This window comes from Calonectris borealis, chromosome 7, assembly GCF_964195595.1.
Source record: "Calonectris borealis chromosome 7, bCalBor7.hap1.2, whole genome shotgun sequence".
Classification (NCBI taxonomy): Eukaryota; Metazoa; Chordata; class Aves; order Procellariiformes; family Procellariidae; genus Calonectris; species Calonectris borealis.
The window spans coordinates 25,913,510-25,932,362 of NC_134318.1; the positions used below are offsets into that span (position 1 = coordinate 25,913,510).

At 36.1% G+C, this 18,853-nt stretch overlaps 1 protein-coding gene across 2 annotated transcripts in view; it reads right to left on the reverse strand.

Moving 5' to 3' along the window:
* Nucleotides 1-1,286: 1,286 nt before the first annotated feature.
* The window catches only part of PDE6C (phosphodiesterase 6C), a 29,586-nt gene continuing 12,019 nt past the window's right edge, over nt 1,287-18,853 (reverse strand). Inside the window, exons 6-22 of one of the 2 annotated variants that reach the window (XM_075154711.1) lie at nt 18,765-18,829; nt 18,587-18,653; nt 17,791-17,838; nt 17,440-17,589; nt 16,603-16,746; nt 16,451-16,519; nt 13,368-13,514; nt 12,879-12,986; nt 12,662-12,771; nt 10,497-10,584; nt 8,680-8,780; nt 7,110-7,217; nt 6,776-6,839; nt 5,671-5,745; nt 5,443-5,526; nt 4,224-4,377; nt 1,287-1,386 (exon numbers count right to left, since the gene is read on the reverse strand). In XM_075154711.1, coding sequence (XP_075010812.1) covers nt 1,328-1,386; nt 4,224-4,377; nt 5,443-5,526; nt 5,671-5,745; nt 6,776-6,839; nt 7,110-7,217; nt 8,680-8,780; nt 10,497-10,584; nt 12,662-12,771; nt 12,879-12,986; nt 13,368-13,514; nt 16,451-16,519; nt 16,603-16,746; nt 17,440-17,589; nt 17,791-17,838; nt 18,587-18,653; nt 18,765-18,829 — 1,641 coding nt within the window. In that variant the 3' untranslated portion in view covers nt 1,287-1,327. Of the gene's footprint in view, nt 1,399-4,223; nt 4,378-5,442; nt 5,527-5,670; nt 5,746-6,775; nt 6,840-7,109; nt 7,218-8,679; nt 8,781-10,496; nt 10,585-12,661; nt 12,772-12,878; nt 12,987-13,367; nt 13,515-16,450; nt 16,520-16,602; nt 16,747-17,439; nt 17,590-17,790; nt 17,839-18,586; nt 18,654-18,764; nt 18,830-18,853 lie in introns of both variants that reach the window. The other variant, XM_075154710.1, reaches the window with a different exon arrangement.

The window sequence follows — 18,853 nt, forward strand, 5'->3', positions numbered from 1 at the left end:
AATATGGCAAGTCATTCAATCATTCTCCTTTCTCTGAGGATGCTGAGGGCCCTTCAGAGAAAAAAAAAAAGTATGGGTCTGCTTTCTTTAAAGGGAGAAGAAAAGTGGCAGGATTGAGGCTGCATGTCAAACTTTGTTGCAGGAATTGCATTTGACATCCATCTCCTCTTAGATTTGGAACTGGTTCCAGTGAATACTCAGATCCATGCATAATATACTAGCCATTTTCCTTCCTTCATCTGCGGGAGGAGCCGGCTTCGTGAGACCTGAGTAGAAGGTATGGAGTGGACTCTGTCATTCTTTAAGAACAGAAGGTTTTGGTAGGGAGATCATTGTTTATGGAGAGTTAATTTGTGTGAAGTCTGTCGTCTTGGTTGTAGAAAGGGAGGTAACGTGAATTCTGATGTGCTGTACTTCTGTTGTCCTCTCCCTCCCAAGATTAAATTTGTGCCAGTTCATTGGTTTTCAAATACTTTCAATTACTGCATTTTTAAAAAGGTGCATTGGGAGTACGTGAGCCTTTTAAAATGCCTTTGAATGTAGATCCTGCTGTAGATAAACTGATATAAGTATCTTAGTAAACTCCTACTTGTATGCGAAGTATGATGTTTACAGTCTGCCTTTTTAGATTTTTACCATAAAAGGTGGTCAGTTTAGGAACTGTGGGCAGAGCCATTTGGACATAAGCAAAAGAGTGGTTTCTCTGAGCTATGGCTACAATTTACAGATTTCCCTTGGTAGTTTTGAAAAAACACTGTGTACCGTGGACCTGCTTTTAATAGATATGAGCCAGGGAATTGTGTTGAGCATTCATTCCTGAAGTGGAGAAGATGTTTACTCTAGAACTTTATATAGTATTGAGAATGAAGGAAAAGGACAATTCCAGATTAAGGAAATACACATAATATAAAAATCTAAATATACAAGTTACGAAAATCGCAGTTTTCTGTTTGAATTGTACATATTAGATTTCATTCAGTAATTTTATATAAGATCTGTCAAAATTATTTATATTTTTTTCTGGATAGTGTGCAGAAGTTACATATTTTAATAAAAATACTGCATATAAATTGAGTGACATGAAAAAATATCTAGAGCACACAGTTAACTCATTTTGCACCATTACTTTTTCATTTAATTTTCCAGGTTTTAGTTGTAACTGTTTGTTTACTCCATTAAAAATTATTTCCAACAAATGGCAAGTGTTTAAGAGGATTGTTAAGAGATTGTTTTATACTATTCTATGCGAAGCAGAAATCCACTGAGGCTCATTGAAGTACTTTCTAGATGTCTTTTCTGTAGCAGAAGCAGTGTCTGAGACAAAGAACTACAAGATTACACATGTTTTGGATTTTCCGTCCTCTCCACTGCCGCCACCACCTCCAGCTGCATTTTCAGCTAAAAAAGAGAGAAGAAAAGTAAAGTGAGTATTTTCTGTAAATTTTAGCTGCTCTAATTTCTTGTTAAAAAGGTGTTGCTTTTGTGATATGCATTTTATGTGTGTTTGACCTTCTGAATATTGAATGTGCTTTCAGTACTTATCTGGGAAAATGGAGTAAGAAACAATAACACATGCTATATATATATATATATGTGTGTATATAGTGTAGCAGTTCATACCAACATTTTCTCAAAGGACCAAACACACACTGAACCACTCTTACTGGAAAGTTTCAGTAGTTAAATATATATAACTCTGTCCCACACATACAAAACTGAGGTATGCAAGCCATGCAAAAGAAATAAACTCTTGGATCAATATAATCTGTGAATCTATTTTTGAAGCAGATCATACAAAAACTTTAATTTTACCTAATTGTATAAGCCTTTATCCAACCCTGCATGAATCCCTTTGTAATTACCAATTAAGAGAGAGAGACACTTTTTGTGTTTGTTATCTATAGCTACTGATTCTGTTACTGTCTCTCAAATGATTCCACAGATGTTAATTTGTCATAGTTAAGATTCTTTCAATGTAATAAATTGCGTTTCCAGGTTCATTTAAGGTAAGAAACCAGTATTAGAATTAAAACTTACATTTGAAAGCTGTGGATCACCATGCTACTAGGTCATTTTCGACCCTTTCCACCTGCATTGAAACATGTCACATAATCAGTGTCCTACCCTCTGTAATTTTTGGATATAATCAACATTATGTTACTCACTATGTATTTTATTTTCTTAGTTTAATACTGTATTCTGGTTTAGTTTCTGTTCTGAACTTTCCACTGTAGTGGTTCAGCAAATATGTTTATTTTGTTTTCTGTCTACTGAATGGCTAAGAATAGCAGGTCAGTGTGATCTAGAGAAACCACCGTGGATCAACATGTATCAAATTATTGTTTGTATGAACTGACTTAACAAACCCATATATTTACATGGCCTTGATTTGACAGTGTCAGATCTGTTCGTCACAAATGTGCATGGATAGCCTTATTCCAGTGCACATTTAAAAAGATGCAAAATAATTCACTTACATTTTGTGATACCAATTATGATATGCAAAGGTCAGATCCTTAGCTACTGCAAATCAGTCTGTCTATGCTTGCCTGTGTAAGGTTCCTTGTGGGAAAATACTTCTTTCCTTAAGTCAGTGACTAAGTGATTCCAAAATACCAATGACATAAGAGGGTCCTAACTTCAAAAGGGAGTAGAAATACCTGAGTCTTCCTAAATGTGTGATTTAATTTTTATTTAAAAACCTTATGCTTAAGGACATAGGATCAGACTTCAGTAACTATACTCTTTGCCAAGAACGCAAAGGCATAAGGAGATTTGTGTGTAGGTCCCAGGTTGCTTTGTTTTACTGGTATTTCTGTGAAGTTCAGATGTTTGCATTCCAGTGTAAGGAGAGAGTACTTTGTTCATACTCACAACCAGCTAATTCTCAGCAATAAATTAATCTTAAATAAATAAGGTGATATGATTAATTGCAAAAAAGTGTCTTTAAAAATAAATTTGGGAGACAATGGGGTGAGTATAATTTCTGTGAAAGTGTGTGTAAGTGGTATCACAGTGTGAGCAGGCCAAAATATTTCTTGTAATTTTATTACAATAATATTTGACTCATTTTGTTAAACTTCTTTTTCAAAAATCTTCTTTGAGTAAATCATGTAACTTACAGTACTTTTTTAACCACTTTGCAACAATGTTGTTTTTAATTTTAGCCTAGTATCATTTATTTTAGGAGCCAATAACTCTCTAGTTCCACTTCACACTCTGACAGTAACTTTATGGGTGGCCTTGAGTAGCCTCTCTTCTGTGTGAAATGTGAATACTCACCTATTTCCCACAGACACTGATTAACAAATAAATTATTCAGTACTGTTTTATGTTTTAAAGATGTGAAACACACACTTACAGTAAACTAACTTTTCTTCTTCAAACTGGCTGACAATAAATCATTCTGTAGTAATCACATGCATTTTTGTTTTAATCTCTGAACCTTTTCAGTCATCTCAGCTGATTGGCAGAGCTGTTGACCTGCTGTTCCACATGCAATACAGAATAAAAATAACTGACTCATTTCACTTGAGTGATAGGTTCTCAGTTTCTATAAAATCAGATTCTCTTCTAGGTTATCATATGCAGAACCATACTTTCAGTTTTAGGACTTGGGCTGTCTTAGGAAGATTAGTGTTAAATTTGTAATACGAGAGAGTGTATTTCAGCCAAGAAACTCGTGGTAGGGAACTAGAACCAAAAGCTTTATCTTAAACTTGGAAGAGAAGTGGGGCTTTGCACTGCTTTTTTATGTTCCAAATTCACACTATCCATTCCCATCTCTTTTCCTTATGCTTTTCATTTTCAACTTAAACAAAGCACCTGAATACATTTGGGGCTGATGCCACACAGAATTTTGATACATCTCTAGTATTTCAAGTGATTGCAGCATTCACAGATAAGTAAGTGTTTAATTACATTCAGTTTTAGGTTTTAAGACAAGAAATTTTACGTTCCTTTCACTTTTGTGATGGTCATATTTTCTATAATTCTGCAGTTTAGAAAATGAGGTCAGTGTACTGGATTTGTGTAATCTTTAAAGGTTACTCCTCTTCCACGTAAAGATAAAGCTAATTTGGCTAATTCAGAACTCGCATACCATCAGTATAAAGTTTAATAGAATATTGCACAAGTGCATTGCATGTGTGAATTTGAGAGAGAGAGAATATGTTGACTGCCTTACAAATATGTATAAATGAAAACCTTAGAAGTTACTTAACCTTTTTTGGCAGCTGCTTCTTCTTCCTTTTTCTTTTGTTCCTCAATAACTTTCATCTTCTCTTCATATTCATCAGCTCGTGTTTTCCATTCAACCCTGTTGTTTTGAAGACCATCAAACATAGGTGTAATTTCCTTGTGAAACCTCGAGAATTCCTATACAAACAATTTAAATTAGTAAATTAGAAATTTGTAAACACTGATGATTTATAAAGTCTGAATTTGTGGAAATACTGCTGCTTTTCAGAGAAAACATGAGCTTTCATTTTTCTGTTAAATTTAATTCAGTATGTATGCTAGATTAATTAATTTTATTTTATTTCACATTTTTATCAAGCACTTGTTCCATCTCTGGTAGTGGGTTTTCTGTAGAAGAGAAAAAAAAATTAAAAGAAATAGTGTGAGTACCTGCTAGTGCACATTTGAAAGCATGTTCTTGGCCATGCAGTGGTGGCATATTATTGGAAATACTGTGTTGGGATAATAATGCCGTATTATGCACATAGTCAGAAAATATCTGAATTATATACTGCACATTTAATATCTTCCCTAATCCCACATTTGATAGTCTGATTCATGTAATACAATTATAACTATGATACATGTTATTTTATCGTATGATTATCAGTATCAAGATCTAATAAAAAAGTCTAGTATCCTATAATATATTCCAAGCATGGAATGTATCTGAAAATGTTAAAATATTACGTCACTTTTCTGTATGACATTTTGGGATAATATTAAAAGCTAGACAGGGACAGTAATAAGTAATAAGGAATTAATAAGACAGACATTTCAGTACCTTACAGAAGATACAGAATATCTGTATTTCCAGAATATTGCAAGTTTCCTATTCCCTTTGCTGTGCCATTAACTGCTTTCTGGAACCATCCACATGTTCCCTACTTACATTAAATGGGACTGTGAAGAATCAGACTGGGCTTTCTAACCCTTTCTTTCAAGGTAGTAACAAAACCTCAGCACCCTCAAGTTTCACTGGGATCTTCACTTTTTATGAATTTGCTTCACATCTCTTGAATTTGCTTTGTGGGAGCAATTCTTCTATGTAACAAAATATTGAAAAATTGTGGCATTCAAGATGGTTGTTTACCGCGTGACCAGGACTCCTGCTGCTGTCTAGAATTTTTTAACTGCAACAGTTTGTCACTAATTGTGCCATCAGAACTGCTGCAGCAGGAAAACAAAAAAAATTATTCTTACCTTGTACACAAACGTACACACGAAATCTATGAAACCAACTTGGAGCTTAGGTAGTTCATCTCCTTTGTTTCTGTCCATCATTGGCTAGAACAGAGTAGCGGTAATTTAGGTTATGTAGATATCATGCTTTTTGGTATAATGATCTAGTAAGCATCATGGACCTTTATCTATTCAATGTTTTAATAACAGCTAATATTGCTTAACACCGTTAAATTATTTAGTACTTACAATTGGTTGTTGCTGTAGCACAGTTCGTTCCAGGTCACCTTGCTCCCAGAATTCATTTGCAACCATGAGGGCAACCTGAATAATCACAATTCAGTGGAAGTGTCAGCAGAAAGCAGTAAAATTAAATAAATAAATAAAAGAACAAGGCTTTCTAGAAAATGTGAAAATGTTGATTAACCAAGAATTGGCATACTACTGTTTACTACTTCAATATTATTACCAACTTCCCTTTCCCAAAGAGAGGATGTATTTCTTGCTAGATTCATTATCTCTGAGTAGTTTAAAAAGTTCTCCAGAAATAGGGAGTTTTGGTCAAACACAATAGAATTCCACTCTTTAATCCCTGTCGAGATAGTCAAGCACTTCTTTCAAAAATTACAGACACACTCTGGTGTACTTAAGACTTTTTCCAGCAAATTATCTTTACCAATATTCTGGTGCATACTGAGTAAATAATAGATCGTTGTCAACAGGAACAAGAAATATTAGCAACATAACCAAATCTTCTAGTACCTGTAATGTGTATTACTTAGAAGGCTCCACAAGTATCTTGCAGTTGTATTTTGATTATGCATTGTTAAAACCTATTCCTGTAAGGCTAAGTGACGAGCTTCAGTGTGATGGTCAATAAGTACTGAAGTCCTTGAAGTACTTATGTACAATGCAGTGTCACACTGTATTACAGATTTTATTTTTAGCATGTTTGAAATAGCACCAAGAGCTACAGAATAGACACAATTAATTCAAATCATACTGTTGTTAAATCTGTACCTTAAAAATACCTGAAAAATAGCAAAAGTTGGATAGCACAAAAATAACAGAGTGATATATAAGGGTAGCTAGAACAGCTGACAGAATCAGGGATGCCAGTTTTAGCTGAAGGACAAGTAGAGAAGGATGGAACAATTGTAGAGTGGTTGGGGAGAGGCATCTTAGAACCGTACAGTGACAGAAAAATAGAGGTTTTTTTCTGGAAATACAGTTGGGTGCGTATACTTAAATATCTATAAAATGATAATAAGTAATTTTTGCTTAAATGATTATGCACCAAATAGGCAGTAAAACAGATAGCAAATGCAGCATTGTCTGTTTGAAAAGTACCTACCTTACTTTGCACTTCCCAAGGCTTGGTTATAGCAGACAGGTCACATCCAGTCATCATCATAGCCCTTTGAAAACACAAAACAAAACAGGAGTATAGTTAGGATGATGATAGAAGGAAAAAAAGTCTCGATTTTTTAAGGAATTTAGATGCAGATGGATGCACGTTTTGTACATTTTGAGAAGATTGTAGACATCTATTTCTAATTTAAAATCATGGTTATGTTCTTCATTGGACAATAACACCAATCTTAATTTACATGTTTAGGTGCCCAAATTCTTTTAAAATCTGGTCCTAGATAACTGATTGAATGAAGAGTAAATTATTAACCACCTACATGATGACTTCTTTTTTGGTTGGGTCAATAGATATATATTTAATTGCCTCCTCTTCTGTTTCCATTTTTTCAATTGCATCCACAATCTTTTGAAACATAGTTCTTTTCCTGTTAAAACATACCAATAAACCATATTTAGTTCCTGCATTACAAATGAAATAGAAAACCATATTTCTGATATTTATGCTTTTCCAAAGTAGTATCCTAGTCATAGTAGTATCAAAGTGACACCTTCTTCCTGTTGAACTCAAACTTTTCAGGTAACCTAGCACATTTAGATTTTGCTATATACCACTGACATGTAAAGCATTATGTCAGAAAGAAACGAATAACCAATTTCCTAACTCTTCATATTAAACTGTTTGGGGTGACTTCTTATTTCTTTAGTATTACATACTTGTTACTTCCTGTAATGTAATGAATTGGGAAAAGTGAAGCAAATACTAAGAAATGTTCTTCCACTCCCTCCCCTCAAAAGTCCAAAGAAAGTGGCACTAAGACCTGACGGACAAGAATTTTGAAAAACATAAACGTGTCTTGCTATTGCTTAATAAATCTTCTAATTTGCATTTAGACTGAATGAAATAATGGAATTACTGTTCACTAAAGTTTAATAACTGTTGTTGAACAACTTACTGAATTGTTTCCTGTGTCCTGGCTTTAAATTGTCCCAGTCATAAGACATTTGGACCAAAACAAAAGGCTCCATATATCTTTAAGGAAAATATCCATTATAAAAGCATATTAAGTCAGTAACTTAGGAACAGGATGGGATGATTTGGTATTTGGAATCTTTGGCATATTTAGCACTGGGATCAGTTAATGTCTGCAGTTTTGTTTTTAAACCAGCATCTTAATTTCTGTGTCATAGAATCATAGAATTATAGATTCATTAAGGTTGGAAAAGACCTCTAAGATCATGGAGTCCAACCGTCAACCCAATACCACCACGCCCACTAAACCATGTCCCTAAGCGCCTCATCTACACGTCTCTTAAATACTTCCAGGGATGGTGACTCAACCACTTCCCTGGGCAGCCTGTTCCAATGTTTAATCACTTTCTCAGTAAAGAAATTTTTCCTAATGTCCAATCTAAACCTCCCTTGGCACAACTTGAGGCCATTTCCTTTTGTCCTATCGCTTGTTACTTGGGAGAAGAGACCAATACAACCTCCTTTCAGGTAGTTGTAGAGCGCATGCTCCTGTTTAGTATGAGTAATTGTAGTATGTATGCTGAATATCACACATGCACACAACCTTATGATTAGGCTACAGAAGCCACGCTTCTGAAATACAGTGTTTGCTGTAACTAAAAGCATATTTGAATGACCTACTAAATGTGTTCTAAGTATTATATACATTTATGTGTTCTCTAATTTGAAAACTTATAATGAATCTAAGAATGTCTTTTTTTTACAAAATTAGACTTAATAACAATTTTAAATATAGCTCTGTACTCTGCATATAAACATCTCTGTACTCTGCGTATAAACAAATAAAAACTACAGTTATAAATTGTATAGGATTGACATTTTTTTCAGTAGGAAGTTATACAGAGTTTAGTACTTACTTGAAATACAAAGCCAAGTCAGTTGCTATTATTGCAACTTCAAATAAGTGTAGAACAGTTTCAAACTGCCGCTTATTTAGGTTCTGGAAGATGTTTAAACTCTGCAAGATGGAAAGTTTACGAATTCAATTCTTTTTATAACACTGTCTTTGGTTTGTACTATACAGGTTGTCTCAGAATAGTATAACAAAATTGGCCAACCACAGTCCCTAAATTAAAATAATGCTACAAATGAAAAATGATTCAATTGGTAAAGATGGCCCTTATTCCTGTGTAATAAATGGCTAAATAACTGTGTGAATGGTAGGTGGATCTAAGATGGTGCCCCGAGAGGCTTCACAAATAACTAAATCCACAGTGACTCAAACAGTTGCAAGTCCTGCTATTGCCATATATAAATTAAAACCAAAGAAAACCACCTGTCTTCCACATACTTAGTAAAGAAATGGCAGTTCTTAATACTTTTGTTACAGTTCACATTCCATAAACCTAATTTTCCTACGCTTTTTAAAGCTTCACAGTAGACACCACCTCCTCCTGTTAACCTGGGTCAGCACAGTTGCCTGCAGTGCTGTTAGGGACCTACTGTACGAAGTGCAATGGCCTTTTCTCAGGCAAAGGGAATAAGGGCATCACACTCAGCGTTTTTCTAAATGTCCTTCCTTCTTTAACTGAGGGGACAATACCTGTGAGAGCACGGGGTGCAGTGATGCTGCTGTTGAGAGCCTCCAGAGATCCTGACAACTGGTCCAGCAAAGAGCAGGGGTTAGTCCCCAGCCTCTTACACTTGAAAAAGTACATTGCCATCAATAAAGGTAAAGGTGGTTTCTGTTTTTTTTTAAATCGTACATCTTCCGGGTTTTTATGATCATTGTGCTACTGGTTAGCGTGAGGATTTATTCTGTGGCCTCACGAGGTCAGGAAATAGCAGCACCACAGGGATTAGAAAATGAAAAATGGGGGTGGAAGTGGTTGCCTGCCACACTGCTGCAAACAAGTGGGATAGAAGGGGCACATGTGTTCAAACCTTGCCTGTTAAATCTCTTATTTCCCTGCAAAATATGTAGTAAAGGGTTGTAAATAGTCTCTTCCCTTGTAGCCAGGACAGAGCCAGGCACCGCTGAGGGAAGGATGGTGGATCCCCTCCAGAGGAGCAGGCCTCCGCAGGGCAGAGGGCCCTGGCGGGCTGCGCTGCCGCCATTTTGTTGAGCCTGAGGAGACTGCAGTAGGGAGCCACACCTCCGCGGCTGCTGGGGAAGGGCAGCTGAGGGCGTCTGCCTAATTCAGGGAAGATCAGTAGTGGGAGCTGCAGCAGAGCCTCATGATACCGCCTTCTCTGTTTCAGCAAGGTTAAGGGGTGTGGGGAGTCTGGCCTAGGGGTAAAGGGGCCCTCCATAAACAGCTCCTGCCACAAACAGCTCCATCCCTTTGCTCCTCAACTGCCAGAGCCAGCAGCTGAACTCAGACCTCCTGAACCAGGGCAGCAGTTTAATTACAACATTTTGTATGTATGTATTGTATTTTCTGCTTTGGTTTCAGCATCAGCTGTTTTGTGGAAGTGGAAGAAACCTGAGGAGTGCGAGTGAGGTCCAGAGGAAAAGCTTTTCTATCTTGAGTGAGTCTATTTCTGGTGGAATTACTGATGTTTCTCTAAAAGTGGACGATGCATAAGAATTTGGCTTAAACTTCTGAATTTTGGCATAATTTCTTAATCTGGACCTAGAGGAATGAATGAGACATGGTGAAATTTGGAGTATCATAACTTAATTGGATCTTTTGTGTTGATCAGTGTGAGCAGAAGGTTCATGCAGACGTACCTCATCTTGCAGTAGGGTTTTACTGTACTCTAGGTGATGCCTTTCTAAAATGGAAGAGCCGTGAAGTTTTGCCAGTGGAGCAGCTGACCTGTTGAAAAAGAAGCCATTCTTTATAATATTTTGGAGGCAATATTTTTGATTCAGGATTCAGATTTTTAGGATTAAAATGCTTCTGATCTGCATGTTCAATAGTTTATATCTTACCCATTGGTATGATGCAGAGCAAAAAAAAATACTTGCTTGCCTTCACTCTTGTGACTGAGTAATGATGGAAATTGGAGAGCACTGGGTGTTCAGTGCCCACTAAAGTCAAAGGCGTGGTTAGATGCCTCAAAACTCAAAAACTGTAGGTTTTAAAACGTGCCTCTGTTTTGTCTTGCACATTCAGTTTTCCTGTTTGTTTAATCTACGCACCTTCTGTGTACCTTAAAAATAGCCTTTATGCATCTTTTCGTATTTACTGTGTGGCATGGCTTTTGAACTCTTGTCTCTCTGTAATGACTGTGGGCCACATCCTCTGTGATTCTAACTTATTGTAAGTAAGTTAAATCTAAAGTAACAGTATAATGGAGTTTAATTCCTCTAATGCCCTTGGGCTCCTCCCCTCCCCCAAAATCATCCTTTTATGGACTGCGCAAGTCCTGACAGCTCAGGTGTGTTCAATCATCTTATCACAGAGCTCAAAGCATTTCTCTGACGTTGGGCTAAGCTTCAAGCAGAGGAAATTCTGCATCAGACTATGGTAGTGGGGGAAAGGGAGAAGTGTCCTATCTACGTAGGCTCCAGGTGGTTCTGCATGTTTGGAAGTGTATTTTCCTCATTTATTCCCTTGGCTAATAACTCCGTTCCTCAGATAACCCAGGGTGGATTGCTACATGCTACCTGTATTTTCTGACTTGTGATTAGGACTGTCGCGGTAAAGCCTGATAACTTTTATAAATAGCTTTACTGTGTATGACCTCACGTAGAGGGCTTCCAGCTAGGGAAGACCACATTAGGAAGATTTAAAACCTCCCTTAAACTTATTTGGATGAGAGGCAATCCGCCGAATACGAATCGGCATCTGTCATTCTCTCTCTTCTACGTCACCTGGAGAATCCCTGAGAATAATCAGAAAATCCCCTCGCATCACTGCTCCAGCATGCAGGTTGAAACGCCTCTCCTGGGAGGAGTGTATCCAGGGTCAGAGGAGGAGGATGAATCATTCTGGAGATACAGTTGGTGGGAAACTGTACTCAGAAAATTATATTTATAATCTTCTGGTACACATGACATTCTGCGAAACGTGTGTTCTCTGGCTAGCACACAGAAAAAAGCCCTAACAGATCACGTAAAAGACTAAATGGTTCACTCTTCAAGGAGAAGAGCAAGTCTCACCATGATATGTAATGTAATAAAAAGGTAAGTTTAAAACAAAATGAATTAATATTGTTTTATAACAAGCATCTAGTAATTAATATTGTTTCATAACAAACAAGGGAAAAATCACAAAGAAATCCTTTAGAATATTTTCTCAGAACAAAATTCATGAATCGCATGAATTGCAAAGCTTAACTTCATGATGTGTAACTTACTGGCCTGTGGACCCAGTGGCAGAACACTAGCTCTTTAGCTTAGAATCCTGTATAACATGAGAAGATTATACCTTAGGAAAGGACCTACATCAATCAGTAAACTGAGTGGGGGGGAAACAACTGAGCTAGTCAAATTGGACAGTAGAAAACAGAGAAAAAGAATGCATCTTAAATCCTGTCTCTAAACTGGCCCTTGTCTATGCCACATCCTGAATCCCGCTCCAGAAAAGTGCTTGTGCCTTGTCTTGAAAAAAAGGAATCCAGCTAGGGATTTCAATTTACTTTTCTCATTTCTTTGTGGCCTCATGTCCATTAGGCTCTACTACAATCCAAGCATTGCAAGAGCTTAGTCTCTCTTAAGAATTAATTGCAGCTCCGGGAGATCCTTCCAAGATTCTGCTTTTGCATTTTGTCTTTGTGTTGCAGCTGTCATGACAAATGGTCTGAGGCAGAAATCTTCTGTAGGATAAATGTTCATTCATGCCAGATGAATAGGGAATATATACCTTATATTTTTGCAAGTTTTGACATGTTTTTTTAATTTGCCACTAAAAATACTACATACCCATATATTTGAGCATTTGTACTTACTTCATCTGATACAAGTTATTGGTCCCTCTGTGATCAATGTCATGGCAGAAAGCAGCAGCAACCATGGCAAAGGCTTCTAGATCAGTGTAGTATTTCTTTATTTTGCCTGTCTGCAAAAGAAAACAGACAATTCTGAGTGTGTACCTTCCTGAATTTTCCAGATGGAATTGAAAGGAAAACTAAATGATGAATGTAAGGTTAATATTATCAACATTACCATCAGCAGAGTAAACATTGTTTGTCCCACATTGAATCCGTGTCGCCAGTTATGGTAAGTGATATCTCGATAACCCTTCCTGACGGTGTACATCCATCTTGTCAGGACCTATTATGAACAAAAGTGTGTGCTGTTAATTGAAACAAAATGATGGAATTCCTGTAAATTTACTGGAATATACTAAGAAATCACGGTAATATACTATGGAATTACTGTAATAATATGCAAGTTCTATTAAAATAATTGTTTTTCATTGAATTAAACATGGAAACAGGGAATTGTTCGTATGTAAATGCATGTTGATTTAATTCCTTCCATAGCTCACACAATTTCAGTGACTTTATGACAAATACGCAAATGTTTAAGAACAGAAGATTGTTATGCATACCATTAGTATTTTAGTATTGCCTACTTCTATATTAAAGTACCTACAGTCAGCTGTTTTTCTTCTATCTTAAATAAATATTAAAAAGTCAAAATAAATCAGACCTCAGCTGGGACTTTGAACTTTTCAACAACATTTATCTCAAAGAACAGTCGTATTCCACAAGTTATCAGGCCATGCTCTGTAACGGGAAAGTCACTGAAGCGGAATTCATACAGTTCTAAATCTTTTGGATCAGGTAATTCTTCTTTCTGTTAGGAAAATTCAAAAACACAAGGGTTTTTCTGACAAGAACAAAATTGGAAAAACTTTTTTATTTTCTTTTCTGACTTCAGTAGAAACATTGCCTAAGGATGGTATGATTACTATCTCTTCAAAGGCCTCAGGTTTCAGTACAAACTAATGTGTATTAAGTTATGAAACACAATCGTGATACTGCTGGCTTTCTTCTCAAAGAGGATAAGTAAAAGTCTTGGCCAGACGGAGTTTTTCCCTACTCTGAATTCCAACACAATCAGTTGTGACCATCTCAAGATTTCCTTAGTTCAGAAATTTCAGGCCTTGGAATTTCTCCTTCCTCGTATAAAATCCTGTGATTCTCCCACTTTTATCCTGGTCTCAAGGCTGCAGTTCATCTTTTTCACAACCAAAATTATTCTTGTTAAGTGTTGGTTTTCCCTTTTGGATCTTATGAATAGTGATGAATATGGTGATCAAAATCAGCCTGTCTAGAACAAAACATTTTTTACTTTTACGATAGAATAAAGTATAACAACAAAATTTTTTTTAATAACAGAAGGCTTGCTTGCATGACTACCTACCCATAGCTTGTCTTCTCTTGGAGAGACTATAGGCAAGCAAAGATTCCTGTACATTTTTTAACCTCTGGAGTGCTGGTGGTTTGTTTCTACTCCACGACCAACTCTCAAAATTAGTATGTCTTACCTTGTCTCCTGTGACAGTCTCTTTTTGTCTGTGATAGCCTATATATACTTAATAGATAAACCTGTAAGGTTGATTTGGCACTTGGAAAGTGGACTGAAAATCCTACAAGATCAGATGTAAAAATTCACAAATCTTATTTGTGTTCTTGTTTGTCTGCTTGCAGTAGATTCTTGACTGCTTGGGTCTTGAATGATCTCAGGGTACGTATAAAGTAAAAATTGTTACAATGCTTAAATGTACAAAGCATGTAGTATTCATGGTTATTATGGCTTACTTCAAATCCCTTAGAGTCATTTACCTTCTAGTGCTGTAGTTGGTGATTCTGTCCTAGTCATTGCCTTTCTATTCTGAACAATCCTGACCACTGATGAAAATGAGGGATCATTCCAGAAGTAGTGGACTGTATAAGTGCATAATCTTTTGCCCATGTACTCAATTTCATTAGAAACTGTCTGGATGCCACATTGAATAGCCTAACTGGTAATGGTGATATTAGTGAACTGTTCTATGACACTTTTCATCTACATATCCCAAAGCCTAGGGAGAGCGGTATTATATTTTAAAGGATGCGCCCCAATCCAAACAAGAATTAATTCAGGGAAGTCTGATGCTACACAAAAAATAGATTATATGATCACAATGATTCCCTTGCTCCATAGTAGTCTATAAATGATCTCCATTTTACAGATAAGGAAAAAAGAGGACTGAATGTATGCATATATTTCAACAAATAAGGCTGAACATCCATGCAAAGATATTTCCTTCTCCCTGGGATTTTCCTTTACATCTACTCCAATCTGAGGTCAAGGACAAGGAAATCTGGAGCAGTGGTGTTTAAAAACCCATTACTTTGTGAATCATTAGAGCTAGAAACACCTGCTTTATCCCATTAGCTATCTGGGATTCCAGGTCTTATAATAGGATAAAGCATTTGCATGTAGCCTTGGCAGCGCAAAAGATATTAGACCTTTGAATTTGTGACTCCACAATGTTGAGAGAACTCATTTTAATTGCTTTTTGGAGATCTAAAAACTCATACCAGTATTACGTTTTTACATTTGGAGCCTGTACCATAATAATCACTTGTTGCTCTACCAGTAGAAAGATTCTATAATGTTTATCTATTAATTTTTGCAATTCTTCATGCAGCTAAATTAAATTTACTTTAAAAGGTATGTGAAGCTACACACGGTCTGTTGATGTTTTTTTGTTTCACCACTTGTAAGCTGTGTGAGCATCTGTTTTATAGGAGCCAGTAAAACCTTAACACCATTGCATTCCAGCATGCACATGTACATAATTAAAAATAGTTTAATGAGATCTTTTCCCTCTGGCTATGTCTACATTAGCAAATGTGGTGTAATAGGAGGAAATATGTGGAGTGGTTGGTACTGGAAGTCAACAGATTTGTGTATATTTGACCTTTTTTCTTCAGCCTAGCTCTGCTTTGATCCATTAACAGTGGGAATTAATCATTCAAGTGTTTTCCTGGAACACATCTCTGAGTTTTGTTTCAGATAAAGTAAGGCAGTGCATGTGCTCCAGGATTGCTCCACCAGAAAAAATGAAGTGCACTAAGTGAGCACAAACAGGAGTTTTCCTCCAAAAAGGCACTCCCTTTCTAGATTGAAATACTAAGGCAGCCAGAGGACTGCACAGTCTGGAAAAGAAAGTGACGCATTTTGGTTTTAGTAGTAGCAGACTTTTAACTGATTAGGTCAAATCTGTTTCATCACTGTGAAGTCACTGATCACTGTCTTTGGACATCTCTGCCTAAGGAAATGCAGGAAAATTAATTTGAAAGTAGGTTAGTTCCACTGGACACTCCTACATGTGTTCTCTTACTAAGAATGAAAGTGACCTTACATCAATGTCCCTTCCTTTATTTTCAAAATCAAATAAATTCAGTTATAGGTATAGAACCATCCCCATGGATATTTAAAGAAGTTAAACTCTTTAAATGTTAATTCATATAAATATTTCTATATAACTCTGACTATCCAAGTCTGTTGACATACATTTGGGACACAATGTTTCCCTTTAGGTAACAGTGGGGTCTGCACGTAGAAGAACCGAAGAGGTTGAAGATGTATTATTAAACCAAGTCCATCTAGGTTGTGGAACTGATAGCTAAAATCAATTGTATTAATCAGGATTTGGCTATATGCAACTTCTTCTATAAAGAGGATGCATTACTATCTGATATAAACACGCTACCAGAATTTTCAGTTTAGTGACTTACCAAAATCCTGATAAGATCCTTTTGATCACATTCTTCTAGATCATTTACATTTAATTTCTCCTTGTATTTCTAAAAATGAAAATGAGTAAGAAATTCAGGTTTTATGTAGCAAATTTCCTACTTTAATTTTGTGACTGTGGACAGAAACTTACCAGTATAGATTCAACTTCAGAAGGGGTAGCCTTTGTCTGGTACATAAGCATTTCCTGAGCAATGTCTTTCCTGTTTTCAAGCTTGTTCATTTTGTCATAAGTGTCAGTATTTAAAACAGACCACCCCAGGAACTGTGTGAGAGTCTGGAACAAAGCCAAGCAAAGTGGAGATGACACTGTGACAATAAAATTAAACCAACAACTTGAACTTTTCTTAAACTCCAGTTTCTGGTAGTGCCCTTTGAAAAGCGATGAGTAACTCTACTTGTTAGAGGCCTTTACCTTCCATCAACAGGTTCTATTAGCACCTCACAGCTTTTAATCACGTGTTTGTCTCAATCTAGTAATTAAGGGCCCATATTCCCATTTTGTATACAGGACTTTGAGGCTTATGAAGCTTAAGTTAGCTGAGTGGACTTAGATACACTGTGTAGCATCTTATCTTGCCCAATTGCATGTGATCATGAATGCTCTGGGAACTCCCATGATCACAGGCACGACATCCATTGGCAAGCAGCACGCCATACGTGCTTACCCACTGCTAATTAGGAGATGCTGACCATCACTAAAAAGTCAAATTATTAAAAATAAAATTATATCTGACGTTTGTTCATTATTGGAATGTAAATGATCTCTCATAAATTTTCAGGTTTATAAAGGGAAATAAAATTTCTGATTCTTAAGAATCTTCACTTCTTAAGTGAAGAAGATAGACATTTGGCTAGATGTTAATATAGCCTATTTGAAGATTTTTAGACATTTTAAAATAACTTTTTACAATAATATTTTTATTAACATCATATGGCTCCTTAAAGCCACTAATCCTATTAAGCTTACTTCAATGATCTGTTCATCATACTCGTCAAAAGGTTTTCCATCTTTCCTATTGTAAAATGTTGCAACTCCCACAATTTCTTCTTTTTTGTTGACAATAGGCAATGACAAGACATTTTTGATAACCCATCCAGTCTCATCCACTGGTCCTTTCTGTAGGAAAGCCAAAGAACAGGAAATGTATATTTCTTTGAAAGTAGTAATACAGTTATTGATATAGACAATGTAACACTAAGACCTGTGCATCACAAACAAAGGAGAAATTATCTATGTAATCGACTGTATAACTAATTGGTGGAAAGCATTAGCATATTTTTCTACAGTATCTATAACTATTAACATTACTGGAATTACCTGAAATGTGAAATATTCATCTGCTGGTGCATTCATCATGTTACAAATCTGCAGCATAAAGAAAAGGAGACATTGTTTAAATTGAATACAATGTGCACCAAGACTTGGCCTGATATTTTAAAAAGGAGTATTTATTTTCTAAGCTAACAACAGTGAGCACCCTAAGTAGCTACAGAAATTAAAACTGTTCCTATTAAATTAGATGTGGTTATTTTAACAGACATCATTCTGGAGTGCTTGTAGCAAAGTCCCTCATGTATGATGTCTTACAGTGCATAAGCATAATGGTTAAGAAAATCACTTCCAGTTTAAAATGGCACAGGGGTTTATAGATAGAAATAACTGAGTACTAAGGGCTCTGTCCTTACTGCTATTAAAAATGCCATAGGATTACTAATAACTGTCAAACATCACAACTTTGAATTACGTATATTGTCTACGCAAGAAGAGATAAGAAAAAAAGAAAATTTTAAAACTGTGTATATAATGATTTTCTTACTTTGACATTTTGTTGTGAGACTTAGTTAGCACACCTGGAAAGTGACATCAGACATTATTTGTCCAATGTCACCACAACCAGAGGGAAATTTTCCTGATATTTTGGCCATTTGTGCTGAGGGCTTGTCTCCATCCAGACTACTGATTCACATTATGTCACTGGGAACCAATGACACTAGAAGCAGCACAGTATTTTTGTAGAGATTTTTGGTCATGGGGACGTTTGGGGGTTTTTTTGTTCAATCAGAAGAACTGCATGAACTAAAACTTTTAGGTTTTACTTTTGCTATGAACTTACAAATCCATTTTCAGCAACATATGTTGGCAATCCACTGACAAGACACCAGTGATCTGCTGGAGGTGACCTTTAGAGAGGGAATGAAATTAAATGATTTCTACAATACCGACATGTTATTATTCTATCCCAGCAATATATCTAATTACCACACATTCACAGGCTGCCAATGAATACTCACGGAATGACTTTGATTTCTTCTTTTCCATGTAAAATATAGTCAATAATCTTATAAAAGTTGACTTCCTAAATAAAAAGAGAAAAACATTT